Genomic DNA, 18,763 nt, shown 5'->3' on the forward strand with positions numbered 1-18,763 from the left:
CTCCCCCGCAGCTCCAAGAAAACCACAGTCAAGAGGAGACTGGCGGCTGTGGAGGTGCGGGCTCCTTTATTGCCCACCAAGATCTCCTAGGAGCCTCCCACCCCTATGCCTTCTATGGCTGGGTCCTCTTACAGGGGCTTTGGGGTTCGTAGCCAGGTCCCTGAAACCCAAGCTTCAGTTTCTACCATCCTGTAATCCTGCTGGGATGAGTCAAGTCACAGGCTGGGGTGGGGGAGGGACCCAGACCCAGGGGAGGGGCTAGGAGTGATGCATATGGTGGGGGGGTTGGGCTTCTGGCATCCCAGCTGGGGCTTGGGCAAAAGGGCTGGCTTCTGGGGAGTGTCTGGGCCTGGTGACCCAGGGCCCAGGAGAGAGAGTGAGGGGCCTGGCCTGGGGCCCGCTGTGGCCTGGGTTCCATCTTGAGGCCAAGGCCCAGCGACCTTGCTCGGGGCAGGGGTGGGGGCTCTTGGGGTCAGTGGGCTTGGAGACTGAGGTCGGGTCAGGGGCTTAGGCTCCTTTATAGGCTGAAGGCCAGGGGTCTGTGGGCGGCGACTGTCTCTAAAGCTGAGGGGGCGGGCTACTGTGCTGGGCTGACTTCCAGAAGTGTCGGGGCTGGGGCTGGGGCTGGGGCTGGGGCTGGGGCTGGGGCTGGGGCTGGGGCTGGGGCTGGGGCTGGGGCTGGGGCTGGGGCTGGGGCTGGGGCTGGAGTCTAGCCGGGTTCTGGAACTGGAATCCTTCCCAGCGCTGGGCTGGGCTCCAGTGCGTGATGGAACCTGAAGACTGACTTGGGTTCTCGAGGCTGAGTGGGCTGCAGAGCCAAGCCACTGCCCTGTGTTCTGCTGGGGGACACAGCTGGCTCCAGTTGTCACCGAGTGCTGTTTTCTGCCTCCAGAACTAGAGAGGGACCTGGAGCTGGGCTCCTTCTCTGTCAATGACTGTAGCTGGGACCTTCGATGTCTGGCCCAACCTACGTAGGCTCCGGAGCTAGGCCAGGCCTGGAAGTCGGTCTGGGTCCCAGAGTCGGACTGTGTCCTGGAGCCTGCATGCCATCTTCTGGGTGGAGTGGGGTCAGCACTCTGAGACAACCCTAAGCTGGGCCTCGATTTGGGAGTGCATGGCATTTGGGGGTGGGGCTCTGCTGTCAGAGCCTTCCTGCTCCTGCCCCTGGGCTGAGCCTCAGAGTCAGACTCATCACTGGGGCTAGCTTGGGGTTCAGGGCTTTGGGAGGCACTGGTAGGTAGCTGTGCTGGGGAACAAGGCTGAGGTTTGAGTTTGGACTGGGTAGCAGTATGGCTCTGAGTGCCTGCACTAGGCAGGGGTGTGGAAGATGGCTGGCTACTGGAGCCTACTTGGGTTTCATCAGTCAGCGGCTCGCTGGACCTTGCTTGGGGTCCCAAGCAAGCCCTTCTTCCTAAACCACTCCAAGTCTCAGGGAAGGGCCAGGCCATGGTGGTGGCTGTCTCATACCTGGGCTGGCTCTCAGAACCTGGCTTCTGAGACTGGCTGCTGGGGTGGTGCTCTGAGCCCAGCTGTCTCCTAACATTTGTCTGGATTCCGGAGTGTGGCTGTGGGACGGGGCTTGGCTGCATTCTGGAAGGCTGAGGGTCAGCCATGACCTGGGCTGCAGCATCAGGGTTGGTCCCAATGTCTGGCTGGGCTCTAGAGCATGGTTTCCTATCTGGGTGGATCTGTGTTCTAGAACCAAGCCCACTCTCAGAGCCTGACTGTGTTCTGGAAGTGGACTTGGTCTCCAAGCAGAAGTTGACCTGAGGGCTGGCTTGGGTTCTAAGTCGGGCATGAGTGTCAGAATTTCCCTGGGCTCCAGAATGGGGTGTGGCCTCAAAGCCTGGCTGGACCTCAGAGCCAGGCTGGGTTCTAGGGATGGGTTGGCAGTCAGGTTCAAGATGAGTTTTAGAACAAGGCTCAGGCCTGGGGCTGCTCTGGGTTCCAAAGCCAGCCTGAGCCTCGGAGCTGACCTGTGTTCTGGAGTCAGACTGTACCCCAGGACTAGGCTGGGATCTAAAGGCTGGCTGGACTTCAGAAACAAGGGTTACAGAACCAAGCTGGGCCTTGGGGTGGGCCTGGGTCACAGAACTGGGTTGGGTTCTAGAGTTATCCTGGGCTTCAATTTTGGTTTTAGAGCAGGACTGGAATTCAGGGCCGACCAGGGATTCCAGCTGGGTCTCAGAGCTGAGCTGGGTGCTAGAATCAGGCTGGGCCTTGGGATGGGCCTGGGTCACAGAACTGGCTCGGGTTCTAGAGCTGGGCAAGACATCAACTTTGGTTCTAGAGCAGGAGCTGGCCTTGGGGCTAACCTGGGTTCCAGAACCAGCCTGGAATTCTGACTGGGTGCTAGAACCAAGCTGAGTCTCAGGGTGGGCCTGGGTCAAAGAACTGGGTCGGGTTCTAGAGCTGGGCTGGACTTCAGTATTGGTTCTAGAGCTGGTCTGGCCCTCGGAGCTAACCTGGGTTCCAGAACAGGGATGGGGTTCTGGCTGGCTCTTAGAGCTGAACTGGGTGCTAGAACCAGGCTGGGCCTCAGGGTGGACCTGGGTCTCAGAACTGGGTTGGGTTCTGGTGGCGGGCCTTGTCTCAGGGCTGTCCTGGGATCTGGAGTGGCGTTGGGGCAAGGGGCTGGGCCCAGGACTGGAGACTCCCACACACGCTAGCCACAAGCGTCGTGGGCCTCGCCGATAGCTGCCCACACCTCCACCACGAACTCGTCTGGAAAGGCGAACTCGCCCAGAACGGCGTCCAGGCCGCGTGCGAAAGCCTGGGCTCCCGCCGAGCTCCGAGCAGTCTCCACCACCGCGGCCGCTGCGGGACCAGACAGACAGAGGGACAGGATGCACAAGCAAAAGAGATGGAAGGGCAGACGGAAGGACAGGGAGGACAGACAGACTGACTGTGAGCTCCGGCGCATGCTTCCACCTACCACCCTCCCGCGCCGGGGACCCCGCGCTTACCCGCGCCGCTTACCCAGCTCGGGGTCTCGGATGCCCATGTAGCTCTCCAGCAGGTCGTCCACCCTGCGCGCCGCTGCCGCTTCCACATCGCTGGGCTGCGGATAGGTGAATGGCCCAGTGGATGAGTGACAGGCTGGAGGGCCCGCCCCAAGATTGATAGACTATTAGTGGTTCCTAGGGGTAGGGGGTGCGGAACCCCGCTTCTGAGAATTGACAGAGTTGTGGTTGCTGGAGGTGACGCCTTCCCGATTGATAGTGGGGAGGGCCTGGGTGACTCGCCCCCAGGAGTGATAACTAAAGGGATAGGAGACACTTTCTTCAGTGGTGTAGTGGATGGTCTGTGCCCTGACACAAACCATGTGTCATTATGAAGAGGTGAGAGGAGGAGACAGAGGTCTGGGTGGAAGAGGTAAGGAGATGAGAGATTGGGTGATGGATGTACCTGAACACACTTGAAGAATCAGACAAGACACACATTACCTAGTCCAGTTAATACACAGAATTCCACCTCTCAAGGCGCTCCGAGCGCTTCGTGAGACTCTCGTCTCACAGGCATGAGGAACTGGGTTTGAGCTCTAGAAGGCTCTAAAGGTGGAAGTGAGAACTGCTCCCCACATGTCCTCTGACCTCCACCCTCCTGTCCACGCACTTTCCAAACACGTGCACACACAAAGTACACAAGCAAAATATAATAAAACAATAAAGAAATGCCATTTAAAGATTTAAAAGCTGGGCATGGTGGCGCACGCCTTTAATCCCAGCACTCGGGAGGCAGAGGCAGGCGGATTTCTGAGTTCCAGGCCAGCTTGGTCTACAGAGAGAGTTCCAGGACAGCCAGCGCTATAACAGAAAAATCCTGTCTCAAAAAACAAAACAAAAGATTTAAAGTTGGAGCTGGACATAGTTGCACAGCACACCTTTAATCCCATCACTTGGGAGGCAGAGGCAGGTGGATTTCTGAGTTCAAGGCCAGCCTAGTCTACAAAGTGAGTTCCAGGACAGCCAGGGCTACACAGAGAAACACTCTCTCGAAAAAACAAAAATTAAAAAAATGATAATAAATTAAAATAATAAAATAAAAGAAATAAAAAAAGATTTAGGGCTGGTGAGATGGCTCAGTGGGTAAGAGTACCCGACTGCTCTTCCGAAGGTCAGGAGTTCAAATCCCAGCAACCACATGGTGGCTCACAACCATCCGTAACGAGATCTGACTCCCTCTTCTGGAGTGTCTGAGGACAGCTACAGTGTACTTACACATAATAAATAAATAAATAAATAAATAAATAAATAATTCTTATTAAAAAAAAAAAGATTTAAAGTTGGGCTGGAGAGATGGCTCAGTGGTTAAGAGCACTGGCTGCTCTTCTGAAGGTCCTGAGTTCAAATCCCAGCAACCACATGGTGGTGGCTCACAGCCATTCGTAATGAGATCTGACGCCCTCTTCTGGTGCGTGTGAAGACAGCTACAGTGTACTTACATATAATAATAAATAAATCTTTAAAAAAAATTAAAGTTGAAGCCGGCAGTGGTGGTACACACCTTTAGTCCCAGCATTTGGGAGGCAGAGGCAGGCGGGTTTCTGAGTTCGAGGCCAGCCTGGTCTACAGAGTGAGTTCCAGGACAGCCAGGGCTACACAGAGAAACCCTGTCTTGAAAAACAAAACAAAACAAAACAAAACAAAACAAAACAAAACAAAAATTAAAGTTGGGGAGTAAGAAAGACACAGATATTGACCTTTGACCTCTGTATGCATACACACAGTGCAAAAAAATAACCAATAATAATAAGTTAGAGGTCACGATGGTCCCTCCCGCTCCTTCGCCAGGAACAGGTGGCACCCATTGGACTCTGTGATCGGAGCTGTTCCTGTTGTCCTATTCTCCAACCGGTACCCACTGCACAAGCTGAAAAACTGCGGCTCTGAGAACAGGGTCTATTCATAGGTTCAGGCTAGCCTTGAACTTGTGACCATCCTCCTGCCTCATCCTCCTGAATGCTGGGATGACCAGCCTTATCACCATTAGCACTGTGGGCTTGACAAGAGGGTGTCAATTGCTGCCATCCCAACAGTCACTCACCGCCTCCTCCACAGTGGCAGCCCCCCCTGAGCGCAGGCGTAATGTTTCCCTCCCGCTGCTCACTTTAGCTTCCACAGGACACTTGCTGCTCCTGCTCCTCTGGCCAATCATATCTGAGGGGGCAAAGCGGTGACAGATGTGTCCTGTTTTGTGTGGACTGTTTTTCATGTTTATTTTCTTTTGTCAATAGGGTCTTCTTCTGTGACCCAGGCTGACCTTGAACTCAAGGTTGGCATGCCTTAATCTCCTGAGGGCTGTTGAAGGACTATGGGGCTACGGGTGTGGTCAGGGGGTAAAGTCCCATCTAAAACCCCCCAGTGAGGGACTTGGGGCGTGGTCAGGGTGGAGCCCCTCCTAGAATCCTCCAATGAGGAGATAGGGGCGTGGTCAGGCATAGAGCCCCCACCTAGAGTCCCCTATTGATGGGTTGTGGGTGTGGTCAGGGTGGAGCTCCGCCTAGAACTTCTGTGAAGGAGCTGCGGGCGGGCGTGGTGGTGGAGGTTCAGGTCCTCCCCTCCCTTAGGATCCTCCAGTGAAGGGCTTGGGGTGTGGTCAGGGTTGGAGTCCTGGAGGTTTATATTATTCTTTCCCTAAGAGACCCTGCTGAGTGATGTCTGGGGACATGTCTGGCTATCCTCCCCTGAGGAGCTCCTGACAAAGAGTAAGGAACACTGCTCAGCACCCTGAAGAGCCCGGGACACTACACAGAAAGCACCCCAAAACGGTGCGGTGCTCACATCGCCAAGTTTGAATAACTTTTCTAGAAGCAACCCTCCTTTCTCGAAGTCATTGCAAAGCAGGCCCAAGGTCATCTTTGGGTACATATTGAGTTTGATGGCAGCTTGGGCTATGAAAATATGAGTCAGAATACCATTTCCTGCTTCTCATTGCCCTGGGGCAAGCCTGGGGCCCATCAATCCTTACCAAAAGCTCTCCGGGGCTGCACTAGACGCAGGGTGAAGGGCTGAGACTTGGGCAGCTCCCGGAGCATTTTAGCCACCTCGTAGTGCCGGCAGCCCACAATAGAGTGGTCATTGATGGCCTCAATGCTATCCCCCACGCACACAGCCTCAATCCGGTTGATAATGCTGCCTTCCTTGATTCTCTATGGGAAATGACAATCACTCGTGACTAGTCTGCCCGGGGCCACCCTCCCTGGGGTCCCCAGAGTCTTCTTAGGACTCGACAAGGCCATTGATCACCCAGTTCACACACACCCACAGGCACCTTGATGAAGGCGTATCCGGCTCCGTTGTCTGTGATGGTCAGTCCTAGAGCATCCTCCGTTTTGGTGACCTCCACTTCTTTGGTCTCTCCACGCACATGTGCAAAGATGAAGTCTTCCAGCCCAATCTGTCCCCCCAGCAACTTTTGCATGTCCACTTTGTGACTGTTGAGGGTGCAGAATAGGATCTGTTCGGATAAGAGAGGGACCCAGATTGAGCCATGGACAAAAGTCGATTCTGTGCACATCCTTCTGCGGGCGCCCCCTGGAGGCCAGATGCACCCGTGGCCCGCAGGAAACAGCAGCTGCCCCCAGCCTCTAACTGCTCACCGGTGACCAAGTGGGCTGGCAAGACTGTGGGTGTGCTTTAGGTCTGTCTGTTCCTAAGCAGGAACTTAGGAAGCTGAGGCAGAAGGATGACTGAGAGTCTCAGGCTTCCCAAAAATAAAAAATAAAAAAGCCAAGCATCCTGAATCGGGAGTGTAAGCCCAGAAGTCGGGAAGCCAAGGCAAGGGAAATGCTGGAAGTTAGAAGCCAGCTTGGGTTACAGAATGAATTTCAGGCCAGCCTGAGCTACAAAGCGAAATATTATCTTAATTAGACGAACAAGCAATGGAATGAAAACGGACAAGAGGGCTAGAGCTCAGCGGTTAAGAGCACCATCTGCTTTTCTGAAGGTCCTGAGTTCAAATCCCAGCAACCACATGGTGGCTCACAACCATCTGTAACAAGATCTGATGCCCTCTTCTAAAGTGTCTGAGACAGCTACACAGTGTCCTTACGTATAATAAATAACTAAATCTTTAAAAAAAGAAAAGAAAAGAAAATGGACAAGAAGGCTGGAGTCAGGAGGGAGGGAGGGAGTGGGAGGGGCTTGTGGCCAGTCTGCCAAGTCCTGAACCTGTTTGATTCTCAAGGGCTGCATGTGGAAGGAGAGTACTAACCCCTTGCAAACTGTTGCCCAACCTCCACCGTGGTGCCCACTCTGGTGCCCCTACATATAATAAATCAAACCCACACTAAGTGGGTGGCCCACACCTTTAATCCCAGCTCTCTAGAGGCTGCAGCAGGTAGATTTCTGTGAATTTGAAATCAGACTGGTCTACAGAGCTAGTTCCAGACCGGCCAGGGCTACATGATGAGACTGCCTGTCTTAGAAAAACAAAATTAAAAGAAAGAAAACAAACAACTGAAAGGGAATAGTAGAAATAATTGAGTTGAAAAAAATTAAAAGTGATTTTATTTTATATAAGGCCTCATGTAGCTCAGGCTGACCCTCTAGTTTCCTATGTATCTGAGGATGACCAGCTTAACTCTCAATCCTCCTGCCTCCACCTTCCCAGAATCGGAATAACAGACTTTACATCACTACACCTGCTTTATCCTGTGTCGGGGATGGAAACTGGCTTTCCAAACCCTAGGTGACTGCTCTACCCACTGAGCTGATTGCCACCCATTAGCCATTCATGGGCTCCTGACACCTGGGTCGGGTCCTCGGCGGCTATGGGAACCCCACTCCCAGGGTCTGATCCTGTCTTTCGCGTGGAGTGCAGACAGGATCCTGGGTGGTGTCCGCGGTCCACCCTCACCTCGGTAGGAGCGATGCCGAAGGCCTCGGCGATCTTGGCGTAAAGCTCGCGGACATTGGTGAAGCCCTCGATCCTGCCGGTCGGACTGCCGTGCGCCAGCTGCGTGCGGAACACTAGGCGCGGGCGCGCGCGGGCGGGGGGCTCGGTGGCCCCGGGCTCGCGGGGCGCAGCACTGTCCATGGTGCGTGGGGTCCGCCGCGTCCTGAGCCTCCCGCCGGAGGTCCCGCGACAGCGGAGCCGGGCGTAAGCGGATCCGGGAACCCGAGCCGCCCGGGGGAAGGTGAAACCGCCCGCCGGGGCCAGCCGCGCCCTCCCCCGGGACTCGCGAACAACAGGGGGAGGCCCCGGGCTGTGGGTGCTGCGTCCAGTCTTGGCCTCCCGGGGAGCCCCGCCCGTCCTCCCCTTCTCCCTCCTCCGCTCCGCACACAGCCCACCGTCCATGTCAGCGGTCTTCCCGCAGCCCCCGACCCTGTCTGTGAACTCCGTGCCTTGTCCCTCTGTCTATCTGGCCTCGCGTGCCTCCTTCCTTGCCCTACCTCAGGGTCCACCCTGCCTCAGGGCTCTTGCACAAGCTGGGCTCTCCTCTGGGGCTCAGTCCCCAGAGCTCCCAGTGAGTTCCTGCTCACCTGTTTATTTTAAAGACCACCTGCGGCCCCTACCTCCAAATCTCTCCCTTAATAATTTTTGTTTTGTTTTTGAGACAGAATCTCATGTAGCCCAGGTTGGCCTGGAACTCACTATGTACCCAAGGGTGACCCTAACCTCCTCCTGATCCTCTGGCGTCAGACTCCCCAATGATGGAATTAAAGTTGTGTGCACTACCCCTGGAAAAATAATTGTCGATAGCCAGGCAGTGAGAGTGCACACCTTTAGTCCAAGCACTGGGAAGGTAGAGGCAGGTGGCTCTCTGAGTTCAAGGCTAGCCTGGTCTACAGAGCGAGTTCCAGGACAGCTAGGGCTATACAGAGAATCCTCTCTCAACTCAGCCCACTCTCCTGGCAAAAAGAATTTTTGTTAAGAAATGAAGACCAGGGCTGGAGAGATGGCCCAGCGGTTAAGAGCACTGACTGCTCTTCCAGAGGTCCTGAGTTCAATTCCCAGCAATCGCATGGTGGCTCACAACCATCTGTAATGAGATCTGACGCCCTCTTCTGGTGTGTTTCTCTGAAGAGAGCAACAGTGTACTCACATATGTAAAATAAATAAATAAATAAATAAATAAATAAATAAATCTAGAAAGAAAGAAAGAAAGAAAGAAAGAAAGAAAGAAAGAAAGAAAGAAAGAAAGAAAGAAAGAAAGAAAGAAAGGAAGGAAGGATGACCAAACCACTATAAAATGCTACTTTTTCAGGGATCCCCAGGTATGTGGTGGGTGAAGTGGGGTGTGCAGGGGTCAATGAACATCTGAGGCTGTTTGTGTCTTCTAGATTCCCACGACAGAGTGTCACAACGTAGGTGACTTAAAAGAGGACCAACAACGGAAACTGGAGGGATGGTTCAGTGGTTAAAAGCACTGGCCAGTAACTCACCTCCAACTATAATTGGATCTGATGCCCTCTTCTGGCATGCAGGTGTACATACAGAGAGAGTATTCAGAGAGAGAGAGAGATCTGGGCATAAGGACACCCCTACCTGGGGACGTGGAGGATCAAGGTCATCCTTGACACACAGTGAATTCCAGGCTAGCCTTGGCTACATGAGACATTGTCACAAAACAAAACTCAGATGAACTTAATCCTTCCTCAGTTGATAAGTGGAGGTGCTCCCCTCTCTCCCGGGGCTGTGGGAGGCTGTCTTCGACTCTGGCAGTCCTTGACTGGCCTTGGCCCACAGGCCTGTTGTGCAGTTTCTGCCTCTGTTGTCACTAAGCCCGCTCCTAGGCCTGTGTTAACTTTCCTGTTCTCAAAATGATACTCGCTGCTGGCATAGTGCCCACTCTACCCCAACATGACCTCACTCAAGTTAATCTCACTGTTTTCCTCCTGATTCCCAATAAGGCCATGCCTGGGGGTTCTGGGGTGAGGACAGGAGCACATTTGGGGGGATACAATTCCTTGGCACAGCATATGTGTGCTGGATTGGGAAGTTTTACAAGATATTCTATCTCATTAATTAAACAGAGTCCCTTGGCAGGGCTCTTCAAGTTTGAGCCAGAGGTATCTTCCACAGTTATCTGCCACATCCCACAGCTCCTGCCCTGGGGCAGGGCAGGGGTGGGGGGAGGTCGATGTGGATGGTCAAACAGGAAGCAGACAGGCACAGACTGCCACGCCAGAGTGACTTACCACAGCCTGGGGCACATGGAATATTACTCAGCCGTGAAGAGGACATGCCCCATAGTGTCAGTGATGCTCACTGAGAGAAGCAGGCATAAAAAGCCACACTGTACAACCTCCATGGTGGAAAATGTCCAAGAATGTGGAGTGAGTGGTGGGTGTAAGAGGGCCGGAGACCAGGCACAGAGAAGGTTCATGCTGTCAGGGTTTCCTCTGAAGAATGTTCTAGAACTAGATGGTGCTAATGGCTGGAGAACTCTGTGGTGTTGTTTTGTTTGTTTGTTTTGAGACAGGGTTTCTGGGTAGTCCTGGCTGTCCTGGAATTCACTCTGTAGACCAGACTGGCCTCGAATTCATGCAGATCCTCCTGCCTCTGCCTGAGTGTTGGCTGGGACTAAAGGCTTGGCCAACACCCAGCTAAAGCAGTAAATTTCTGAGGTGGACTGAAGTCCAGTCTGGGGACTCGGTTGGGTGAACTGAATGTCCAGCCTGGCCCTGAACCCACAGAAGACCCTCAAAACCAACAGGGTGATGGGGAACTCCAGCCCAACTCTGCCTCAGTTTCCCCACCTGATAACCGTGTAGTGAAGGTCCTGAGATCCTCTACCAGAGGTAGGAGGGCAGACCAAACCACCACAGCAGGAGAATCATAAACAGGCTGGGCCCACTCCCCCAAAGCCACAAATATTAACTTGAGTGAAAACCCATTTGTTTTTATTCAACACTTATTTAAAAGTCCAGATTGAGTGATGAAAGGCGCAGGGGAAGGGGCTGTCGGACTGCCCCACCCCTACCCCGGCTCTGCCAGGTTAGCCAGCGCCTGCGCAGCAGGTCCCCTGGCTGTATGGTGAGCGACCTGGGGTCCTCCTGCTCAGCACCAGGGGTGGGGGTGGGGTATCCGAGTCCAGCGGCCTTGGCTCCTCTGTTCCTGACCCACTGTAGTGTGACCCTCCCTGTGAGGCAGGCAGGTCTCCCGGTCTCTGCAACCTGGGATGGGGTTCGAAGCTAAAGGGATGCGGTTGAGATTTCATTTGAGGGGGGCCTGGAGACCCCAAGGTGTAGCTTCTTTCTGGGCGGGTGGGGAGGGGCATCTCCTGGTCCAAGAGGTCTGTCACAGGTGCTCGCTGTAGGACAGAGGGGGTGATGAAGACCTCAAGCAGAGCCGCTCTCTCCCTTCACCCCACTCTCCCCTCCCACATCCCGCACCTGGCTACCCGCGCCAGGATCTCCTTGACGCGCGCGATCAGTCTCTCGTGCTGCGCGGGGTCGCGCTCGATGGCTCCATGAAGCCGCGCCATGTAAAAGTCCAGCGTCCCGAGGGTCGGTGTCTCCCCGGTGCCTGCGGGTCAGTGGGTTAGAGAGAGGCCTCCCAGGTCCGTAGCTGGGAGGGACCAGGGAATTGGCCTTGCGAGGGGGCGGGTCCGAACTCGGGCGAGGCCTAATTGAAAAGTGTGGGCGGGACCGGAGGTGTGGGCGGGGCTGCGCACCGGGCACCGGCAGGGAGGCGAAGCTAGCCGTGAGCGCCTGCCTCACGGCCTGTAGTTGCTGCTGCAATGCCAGTGTGCGCCGCTCCTCCAGCGCCAACTCCTGCTCCAGACGCTCACGCGCGCTGCTCATGCTCTGCGTGTGGCGCTGCAGCACCGCATTCTGCTCCTCGAAGGCCACGTTCATCTTTCTCAGGCGCCGCAGCTCTGCCTCGCGTGCTGCGGGACAGGAGTCAGAGCCCTGAGCTGCCTCCCCGTCATACTGGTCCCGGAGTGCTATAGACCCATTTCATCTCTGGCCTCAACCCGACCCATCTCCCTCCATTCCTGACCTTACCCCTGATCTCATCTCCCTTCAGCCCTGATCCTATCCGCCCTCAATCCTAGACCCCAGCCCGACCCTTTTCTCCCTCCATTCCTAACCGCACCGTACCCCCACCGTCTCCAGTCTGGCCCCATCTTCCCTCTATTGCCCATTCCATCCCTGACCCCATCCCTCCTCCATCACGGCCCCCTGGAACTTCAGTCCTGACTCCAGCCCTCATTCTCATTTCCACTCATCCTGCAACCAGGACATAAGCACCTGCTAAAATCTCACCTTTGTTTTGGTCCAGAAACTCTTCCGTGAAGATGGGCACATCAAAGGTGGAAAAGCCATCGCAGTCCACACCCTGGGACATGGCAATGAGTTCGGTGGGGACCCACATCTCTGGAGCTTGGGTCGCCTGGAGCCCCAGACTGCTTTTATTTCCTTTGTATTGTGTGTCTCCCATGTGCATGCATTATCCACAGAGGCCAGAGGAGGTTAGCAGATGCCCCAGAACTGGAGTTAGAGGTGTCTGTGCTCACACCCAAGGGGGTGCAGGAGCAGTGAGTGTTCTTAACTCTGAGTGGCGCTGGAGTCCCCAGCTTCCTGCATGCCAGGTCAGCACTCTATACATGAGGCCCTCTCATGGTGGGGTGGGTGGGTGGTGGTGGGGGTAGAGCCCTTGGTTCTGTGCATTCTGGGCAATGACTTCACCACTAAGCTATGCCCCACCACAGAGTCACTGTGTCTCCACAGTGGTCTTGCTTTTATCTATGGAACACACTAGCTTTGGGGGTAGGTATCTTCTCTCTTAAGTACTTCTGGACTGAGAGGCCCTTACCTTGTGCCCATTCAGGAGGGTGTTCATGAGCCCAGAACTGGAGTCCTCTAGTGGGGAGGGAGGAAGGCAGGTCAGCCAGCACCCTCCCAGTCCAGAGGCCCCACCTGGACGGCCCCACATAAACCTTTATGCTTATGAGGGGAGTTTGGGCCCATTCACCTTTCCTTTTATTGTTGTTGGGTTTTTGTTTGTTTGTTTGTTTGTTTGGTTTTGGTTTTATGAGACAGGGTTTCTCTGTGTAGCCCTGGCTGTCCTGGAACTCACTCTGTAGACCAGGCTGGCCTCGAACTCAGAAATCCGCCTGCCTCTGCCTCCCGAGTGCTAGGATTAAAGGCGTGTGCCACCACGCCCGGCTTTTGTTTGTTTTTGAGACAGGGTTTCTCTGGGTAGCCCTGGCTGTCCTGGAACTCACTTTACAGACCAGACTGGTCTCAAAAGCAGAGATCCACCTGCCTCTGTCTCCCAAGTGCTGGAGTAAAGGTGTGCACCACTACTGCCTGGCTCACTCACCTTTTTTAATTTTGTTTTCTTGAATCTTCTCAGTGCAGACCTTGTAGGCCTCTGACTGCTGGTATGCCCACAGCTCCTTCAAGTACTGCTGTTTCTCCTTCTCTGCCTCATCCAGGTACCGCTAGGAGGGGGGCAGCATCCTCAAACTAGGGCCAGCCCAAACGAAGGTAGGCACACAGATGTGGCCAGAGCCAGGCCCCCAACTCCCCTCATACTGATGTATTCGTAACCCCTCCCTTGCCTCCCTTCCTCCCTCCAACCCACAGAGAGAGGGTCCCTTCTCCAGGACTACTGGACGTTCTCCACCTTGTTCTTTGGGCCTGGGTCTCTCACCGATGGGGCTTGCCCAGGGATCCTCCTGTTTCTGCCACCCCTTTCTCTGGTCTCTACCTGCTTCTCTGCCGGCTGCAGCTTGCTCCACTCGGCGCCCAACATCTTCGTGATCTCCGGGAATGGAAGGTCCGGGTGGCGGGTGCGAATCTGTTCCCGCCTCTCATTCAGGAAGCGAACATAGCCAGTGACGGGGGCCTTGGGCCCATTTGGGAGAATCTTCTTTCTTTTTTTGCCTTTGGGCCAGCCTCGCTTCTTCACTGGCTGCAGGAGGAGGCTGTGTCCTTGGGAGGGGCTCTGGGAAGTGTGGGTGGGGGTCTGGGGCATATGGGCGGGGCCTAGTCTAGTGGTAGGTCGGCAGATCAAGGGTCAGAACTCTAGAGAACCTACGGGTCCTGCACCAAGACAGCCTCCTAGGGGTGGGGCTGAAGCCACTGACAGGCTAGGCTGGGGTGTGGCCTCTTGCTAGGCAGTGGGAGGATCTTATAGTCTGGATTTGTGAGGTATGTGTTGCTGAGCCAGCGGCCGGCCAGGCTTTTCAGATGGGGACTCACCTCCTCCTCCTGGGGCCCCTTCTCTCCAGCTCGGGAACCCTCGCTGCGCTCCTGCTTGACAGCCACTACAAAGGCCCCGTGCTGGCCCGGAGTCTTGCCTCCCGCAGGTCTTGGGGACAATGGAAACCAGCGTCATCCATCAGTGCCAAAATCATTCCCCCATACCTACCCATCCCCTTCTTGTCATTGGAGATCACAGAAGTATGTGGGAGCACGCATGAGCCTGGAAAAAGGGGGTGGGGACCCAGAGTTTGAGGATCCAAGGATCACAGTAGGCCACTGGCGGGGTGGGGACGGAGGACGAGGTGAGTTGGTCCTGGGGCCTGGGAGGAAGATGAGATAGTGAGGAAGGCCATAGGGTGTCTTGGCAGTTCTACAGGGAGTACAGAAATCCCCGAAGGGTGACAGGACATGGTCAGAAGTTCCTGTAGTGGGGATAAGGTAGGTAGGGTATAGGGACAGGACAGGATCAGGGGTTCCCAAAACAGAGGTACACAGAGGTACCTGAGGATGAGACAGGGTATGTCCAGAGATCCCAGCGTGGACATGGTGTGTTTAGGGGTACCCGAGGGTGGATATAGGGAATGTTTAAGAGTTCCCAAGGATGCAGGACAGGACATGTCCAGGAGTACCCGGGGTGGAGACAGGGCATGACCCCTGGTACTCGAGATGGACACAAGGCATTTCCAGGGGTACCCGACGATGGGGACAGGGCTTATCCAGGGTCGGGACAGGCTGGGGGAGGCGCACTCACGCGGTGGCTGCGCCTGGCTGCCGGGGACCGTGGGACATGGCCACTCCGGGCGGGATCTGGAACAGAAGCCGGCAAAGGTCAGGGGGTCCTGCCTGCCACCTCGATGGGAACCGCAGGGCGATCCCCGGGGGGCCCGGACCGGGGAGGCGGATCCCGGGGCGGGGAGGTCCTCGGGCAGGAGGCCCCGCGATCCTTTGTTGCGAGATCGAGTCCCGGAGGCCGCGCCCCGCAGCCCCCGCCCCGCGCAGGCCCGGACTTCCCGGCTCTTTTCACCTCTGAAAAAACTTTCCCGGGACCTGAGACGCGGCGACGGTCCAACCAAGCGCCCGCGCCCGCTCCGCCCTCATGCTAATGAACCCAAGGATAGCGCTCTAATTGGCTGAGGCCTCCATGAGAGGTGGGGTCATGCAGATTAGTCTCGGCGCGCCGGGCGGTGGTTGGCTGAAGATCTGCGGAGCCGCGTGGGAGGTGCGTCGGCAGGTTGCGGGCGGGTGCGTCAAGTTCGGCTGCGCTCCGGCGCGCTCGGGACCAATCGGAGGCGACTGGCGGCGTGCTGTGGGGCGGAGCTCCTTAAAGGGCCAGTAGTCCCCATTCTGACCGGTGAGCTAGGGTGTGGAGATGGGGACCGGGGATATTCGGCAGAAGAGGCGTTTTTAGTAGGCTTCTAAGGAAGGAGTTAGGTTCCAAAGAGGCACCCCCCGCCCCTGCAGTACGGCCAGGTGTAGTTTTTCTTACTACGTTGAAAAAAAATGGGTCTGGTGAGATTGCACAGCACTTGAAGGTGCTCGCCACCTAGTGGACGACTTGCATTCGGAACCCACAAAGTGGAATGTGAGAATGGTTTTCCAGCAAGTTGTCCTCTGAACTCCACTGTGTGCTGTGCCATGTGCATCACACACAGACCTAAATCAATAAATGAACGTATGCTTTATAAACGGAGGACTGGGGAAATGACCACCAGGCACTGATTTCCCTTCCCGTGGAACCTTGATTTTACTCTCTGACCAAGGGGTACATTGAACCATAGGAGGAGTAACAGGCTGGGAGGCTGACACCTAGATCTGAGATAGAAGCTGGGCTAAGAGCATTTTCATTAAAAAAAAAAAAAAATCATTTTGAAGGTCAGTGCGGACTGACTCAGCAAGCCAAGGGGTTTACAGAGAAACCCAACAACTTGAATTTGATCCGCATTATCCAAATGGAAGAGACAGCACCACACATCTAGGTTGCCAAATGTGATTTTACTCCAGTCTTCTGTAACATCCCACAGTAAAAGAGAAACTGAGAGTTGGTTCTATGGTTAGGAGTGCCTGTTTCTTTTGCAGAGAACCTGGGTTCGATCCCCAGCACCCATTTGTCTGCTAAAAAGTATCTGTAACTGTCCCAGGAGACCTCTTTTTACCCTTTTGAGCATTAGGCAAGCAAACAGGCTTACATGCAGGGAAAATGCTCATAAACGTGAAATAATAGGTGTCAGATCTTGTTACAGATGATTGTGAACCACCATGTGGTTGCTGGGATTTGAACTCCGGACCTTTGGAAGAGCAGTCAGGTGCTCTTACCTACTGAGCCATCTCACCAGCCCAAATAAATCTTTTTAAAAACAAATGATTGAAGATATTGCTCAGTGGTTTAAATAAAACCTGCTGCTCTTCCAGTTCGATTCCTGGTAGCCACACTAAGGGCTGGGAGTGTGGTCAGAGTGGAGCCCCGCCCATAATTCCCCTGGAGGGGTTGGGGCAGGGTTAGGGTGTTTCCATCCCATCATGCACTGCGGTCGTGGGCTCAGTCCTCCCGTGCTGTTTGTAAACTGAAACTCTGTGATGGGGTAATGTTGGCCAGGTGACGCATTGTAATGATAGCATGTGTTTATGGGACCACACACATGCTTACACATGCAGCATGTGCTTATGTCTATCTTAATGGCAGGTGCAAGTGACGCCCCCCAAACTCAACAGGCTGGGGGATTCTGAGCCGCTCCTCTCAAGCAGGTGACAGTTCAGATAGAGCTTCTTAGATAAGGTTAGGCTTGATCAAACTTGGGCTTCCTGTTACAACAGAGATAGAAGAGCATTTGGGTAAAACAATGACAGGCGGCTGTGGGGACCCAGGCACAGGTCAAAGGTTTCTACAGGTGGTCCAGGAAGGGAGCAGCCTGACAGTTACCCTGAACAGAGTCTCAGCCTTCATCACTGGCTGTGAGCTTGGTGTGGGCTCACCTGCCTTTAATGCTACCACTAGGGAGACAGAAGCAGGGGATCTCTGTAAGTTCCAGTCCCCTGTGCTACATAGTGAAAGCCTCTCAGAGACAATTAAAAATAAATAAATAAATAAATAAGAAAGAAGCTGGGAGGTGATGGCACACGCCATTAGTCCCAGCCCTCCAGAGGAAAAGGCAGGTGAATCTCCGCGAGGTCAAGGCCAGCCTGCTCTACAGAGTTTCTCTGTATAGCCCTGGCTGTAGACCAGATTGGCCTCAAACTCAGAATCTGCCTGCCTCTGCCTCCCAAGTGCCAGAATTAAAGGCGTGTGCCACCACTGCCCGGTGTTTATGGTGTTTTTAACTCACCCTGGGAAGCACTAGGGACTGTGGGAAGAGTTGCTGATGAAGGGCTGTCATTTCAGACAGGTGTCTGTGCAGGTCAGGTTGCTGTGAAGGAATGAATGCGCAGCCCTATGGCCCTGAGGCTCAGATAACATGTATCAGCATGTCTGCTCTACAGTTCTTAGTTTTTGGTGGTGGAAATGGAACCTGGGACCTGAGACTGGTCAGGCTTTCTATCTCTGACCACCACGCCCCAGCCCTCTCTTTGGGGGGATACTAGGCAGAGCTTTACCTCTGACCAGGGCCACAGACCCTCACTGAGGAATTTTTAGGCAGGAACCCCACCCCTGAGCCATGTCCAGACCTTTTGTGTTCTTTTTTAAATTTTGTTTTCTGTGTTTTGTTTTGTCTTGTTATATCTATCGCCCAGGGTTTCTTTGTGTAGCCCTGGTTGTCCTGTAGCTCTGTAGACCATGCTGGCCTCGCCCTCACAGGGATCCTCCTGCCTCTCTAGCATGTAGGGATTATAGGGATTAGGGTGTACTCCACTAGGCCCTGCCCTAGATTTTTTTTGGGATTTTTTTGTTTTTGTTTGTTTGTTTGTTTTTTGTTTTTCAAGACAGGGTTTCTCTGTATAGCCCTGGCTGTTCTGGAACTTATTTTGTAGACCAGGCTGGCCTCTGCCTCCCGAGTGCTGGGATTAAAGGTGTGCGCCACCACCCCTGGCCCTAGATTTTTTAAAAAAAGATTTATTTATTATTGTATATAAGTAAACTATAGCTGTCTTCAGACACACCAGAAGAGGCTGCCAGATATCATTACGGATGGTTGTGAGCTACCATGTGGCTGCTGGGAATTGAACTCAGGGACCTTAGGAAGAGCTGTCAGTGCTCTTAACTGCTGAGCCATCTCTCCAGCCTTCCCCCACCCCAGATCTTTTTTATATTTTGATTCAGGGTCTTACTAAGCTGCCCAGGCTAGGTTGAGCTTGCAACCCTCTGCCTCAGCCTCCGGTTAAACTTTAGTGTGTTGTGTGGGAGCAGAGCTCAGTGGCTGAGTGTCTGCCTTGCACACCTCAGGCCCTGTATTCCCCTAACTTCCAACCCCAAATGGCTTCTTAAAACCAGGAGTGATGCCGCACACCTAACTTCAATCCCAGCACTTGGGAGGCAGAGGCAGGTGGGTCACCGTGAGTCTGAGGCCAGCCTGGTCCACAGAGTGAGTTCCAGGACAGCTAGGGCTACTGAGAGATCCTGTCTCGAAAAGCCAGAAAAAACAAACAAACAAAAACAAAACAAAACA

General features: G+C 54.4%; 2 protein-coding genes across 12 annotated transcripts; both read right to left on the reverse strand.

The window, feature by feature from the left end:
* Nucleotides 1-44: 44 nt before the first annotated feature.
* On the reverse strand, nucleotides 45-8,403 carry Gipc3 (GIPC PDZ domain containing family, member 3). 6 transcript variants are annotated; one of them, XM_030244980.1, is made up of 7 exons: nucleotides 7,861-8,400; nucleotides 6,274-6,459; nucleotides 5,971-6,151; nucleotides 5,047-5,159; nucleotides 2,967-3,061; nucleotides 1,757-2,817; nucleotides 1,325-1,707 (listed from the first exon to the last, which is right to left on the reverse strand). In XM_030244980.1, exons 1-7 carry the CDS (start codon nucleotides 8,299-8,301, stop codon nucleotides 1,412-1,414), a joined length of 2,373 nt encoding a protein of 790 aa, XP_030100840.1. In that variant the 5' UTR covers nucleotides 8,302-8,400; the 3' UTR covers nucleotides 1,325-1,411. The 6 variants fall into 6 exon arrangements, with proteins under 6 accessions (XP_030100838.1, XP_030100837.1, NP_683753.1 ...); XM_030244978.1 differs by having other exon boundaries at nucleotides 45-2,817; nucleotides 5,110-5,159; nucleotides 7,861-8,403; XM_030244977.1 differs by having other exon boundaries at nucleotides 45-2,817; nucleotides 7,861-8,403.
* Nucleotides 8,404-10,828: 2,425 nt separating this feature from the next.
* On the reverse strand, nucleotides 10,829-15,726 carry Hmg20b (high mobility group 20B). 6 transcript variants are annotated; one of them, XM_006513248.2, is made up of 10 exons: nucleotides 15,190-15,294; nucleotides 14,917-14,972; nucleotides 14,163-14,271; nucleotides 13,669-13,872; nucleotides 13,279-13,399; nucleotides 12,769-12,815; nucleotides 12,219-12,291; nucleotides 11,624-11,839; nucleotides 11,351-11,475; nucleotides 10,829-11,260 (listed from the first exon to the last, which is right to left on the reverse strand). In XM_006513248.2, exons 2-10 carry the CDS (start codon nucleotides 14,952-14,954, stop codon nucleotides 10,946-10,948), a joined length of 1,248 nt encoding a protein of 415 aa, XP_006513311.1. In that variant the 5' UTR covers nucleotides 14,955-14,972; nucleotides 15,190-15,294; the 3' UTR covers nucleotides 10,829-10,945. The 6 variants fall into 6 exon arrangements, with proteins under 6 accessions (XP_006513311.1, NP_001156638.1, XP_006513312.1 ...); NM_001163166.1 differs by having other exon boundaries at nucleotides 11,343-11,475; nucleotides 15,190-15,240; XM_006513249.4 differs by having other exon boundaries at nucleotides 15,056-15,227.
* Nucleotides 15,727-18,763: the final 3,037 nt, after the last annotated feature.

Source organism: Mus musculus, chromosome 10, assembly GCF_000001635.26.
Source record: "Mus musculus strain C57BL/6J chromosome 10, GRCm38.p6 C57BL/6J".
Lineage (NCBI taxonomy): Eukaryota > Metazoa > Chordata > Mammalia > Rodentia > Muridae > Mus > Mus musculus.

Coding starts and splice junctions, on each gene's coding strand:
- Gipc3 (XM_030244977.1), bottom strand. CDS start 8,301: ATGGACGGTGGGCTGTGTGCGGAGCGGAGGAGGGAGAAGGGGAGGACG. Junction 6,152..6,273: donor CCGGATACGCCTTCATCAAG/GTGCCTGTGGGT, acceptor CATTTCCCATAG/AGAATCAAGGAAGGCAGCAT. Junction 3,062..5,046: donor CTGCCACTGTGGAGGAGGCG/GTGAGTGACTGT, acceptor ACCTATCCGCAG/CCCAGCGATGTGGAAGCGGC.
- Hmg20b (XM_006513248.2), bottom strand. CDS start 14,954: ATGTCCCACGGTCCCCGGCAGCCAGGCGCAGCCACCGC. Junction 12,816..13,278: donor AGAAAACAAAATTAAAAAAG/GTGAGTGAGCCA, acceptor CCTCCCCACTAG/AGGACTCCAGTTCTGGGCTC. Junction 12,292..12,768: donor CCCTCCTGAATGGGCACAAG/GTAAGGGCCTCT, acceptor GCCATGTCCCAG/GGTGTGGACTGCGATGGCTT.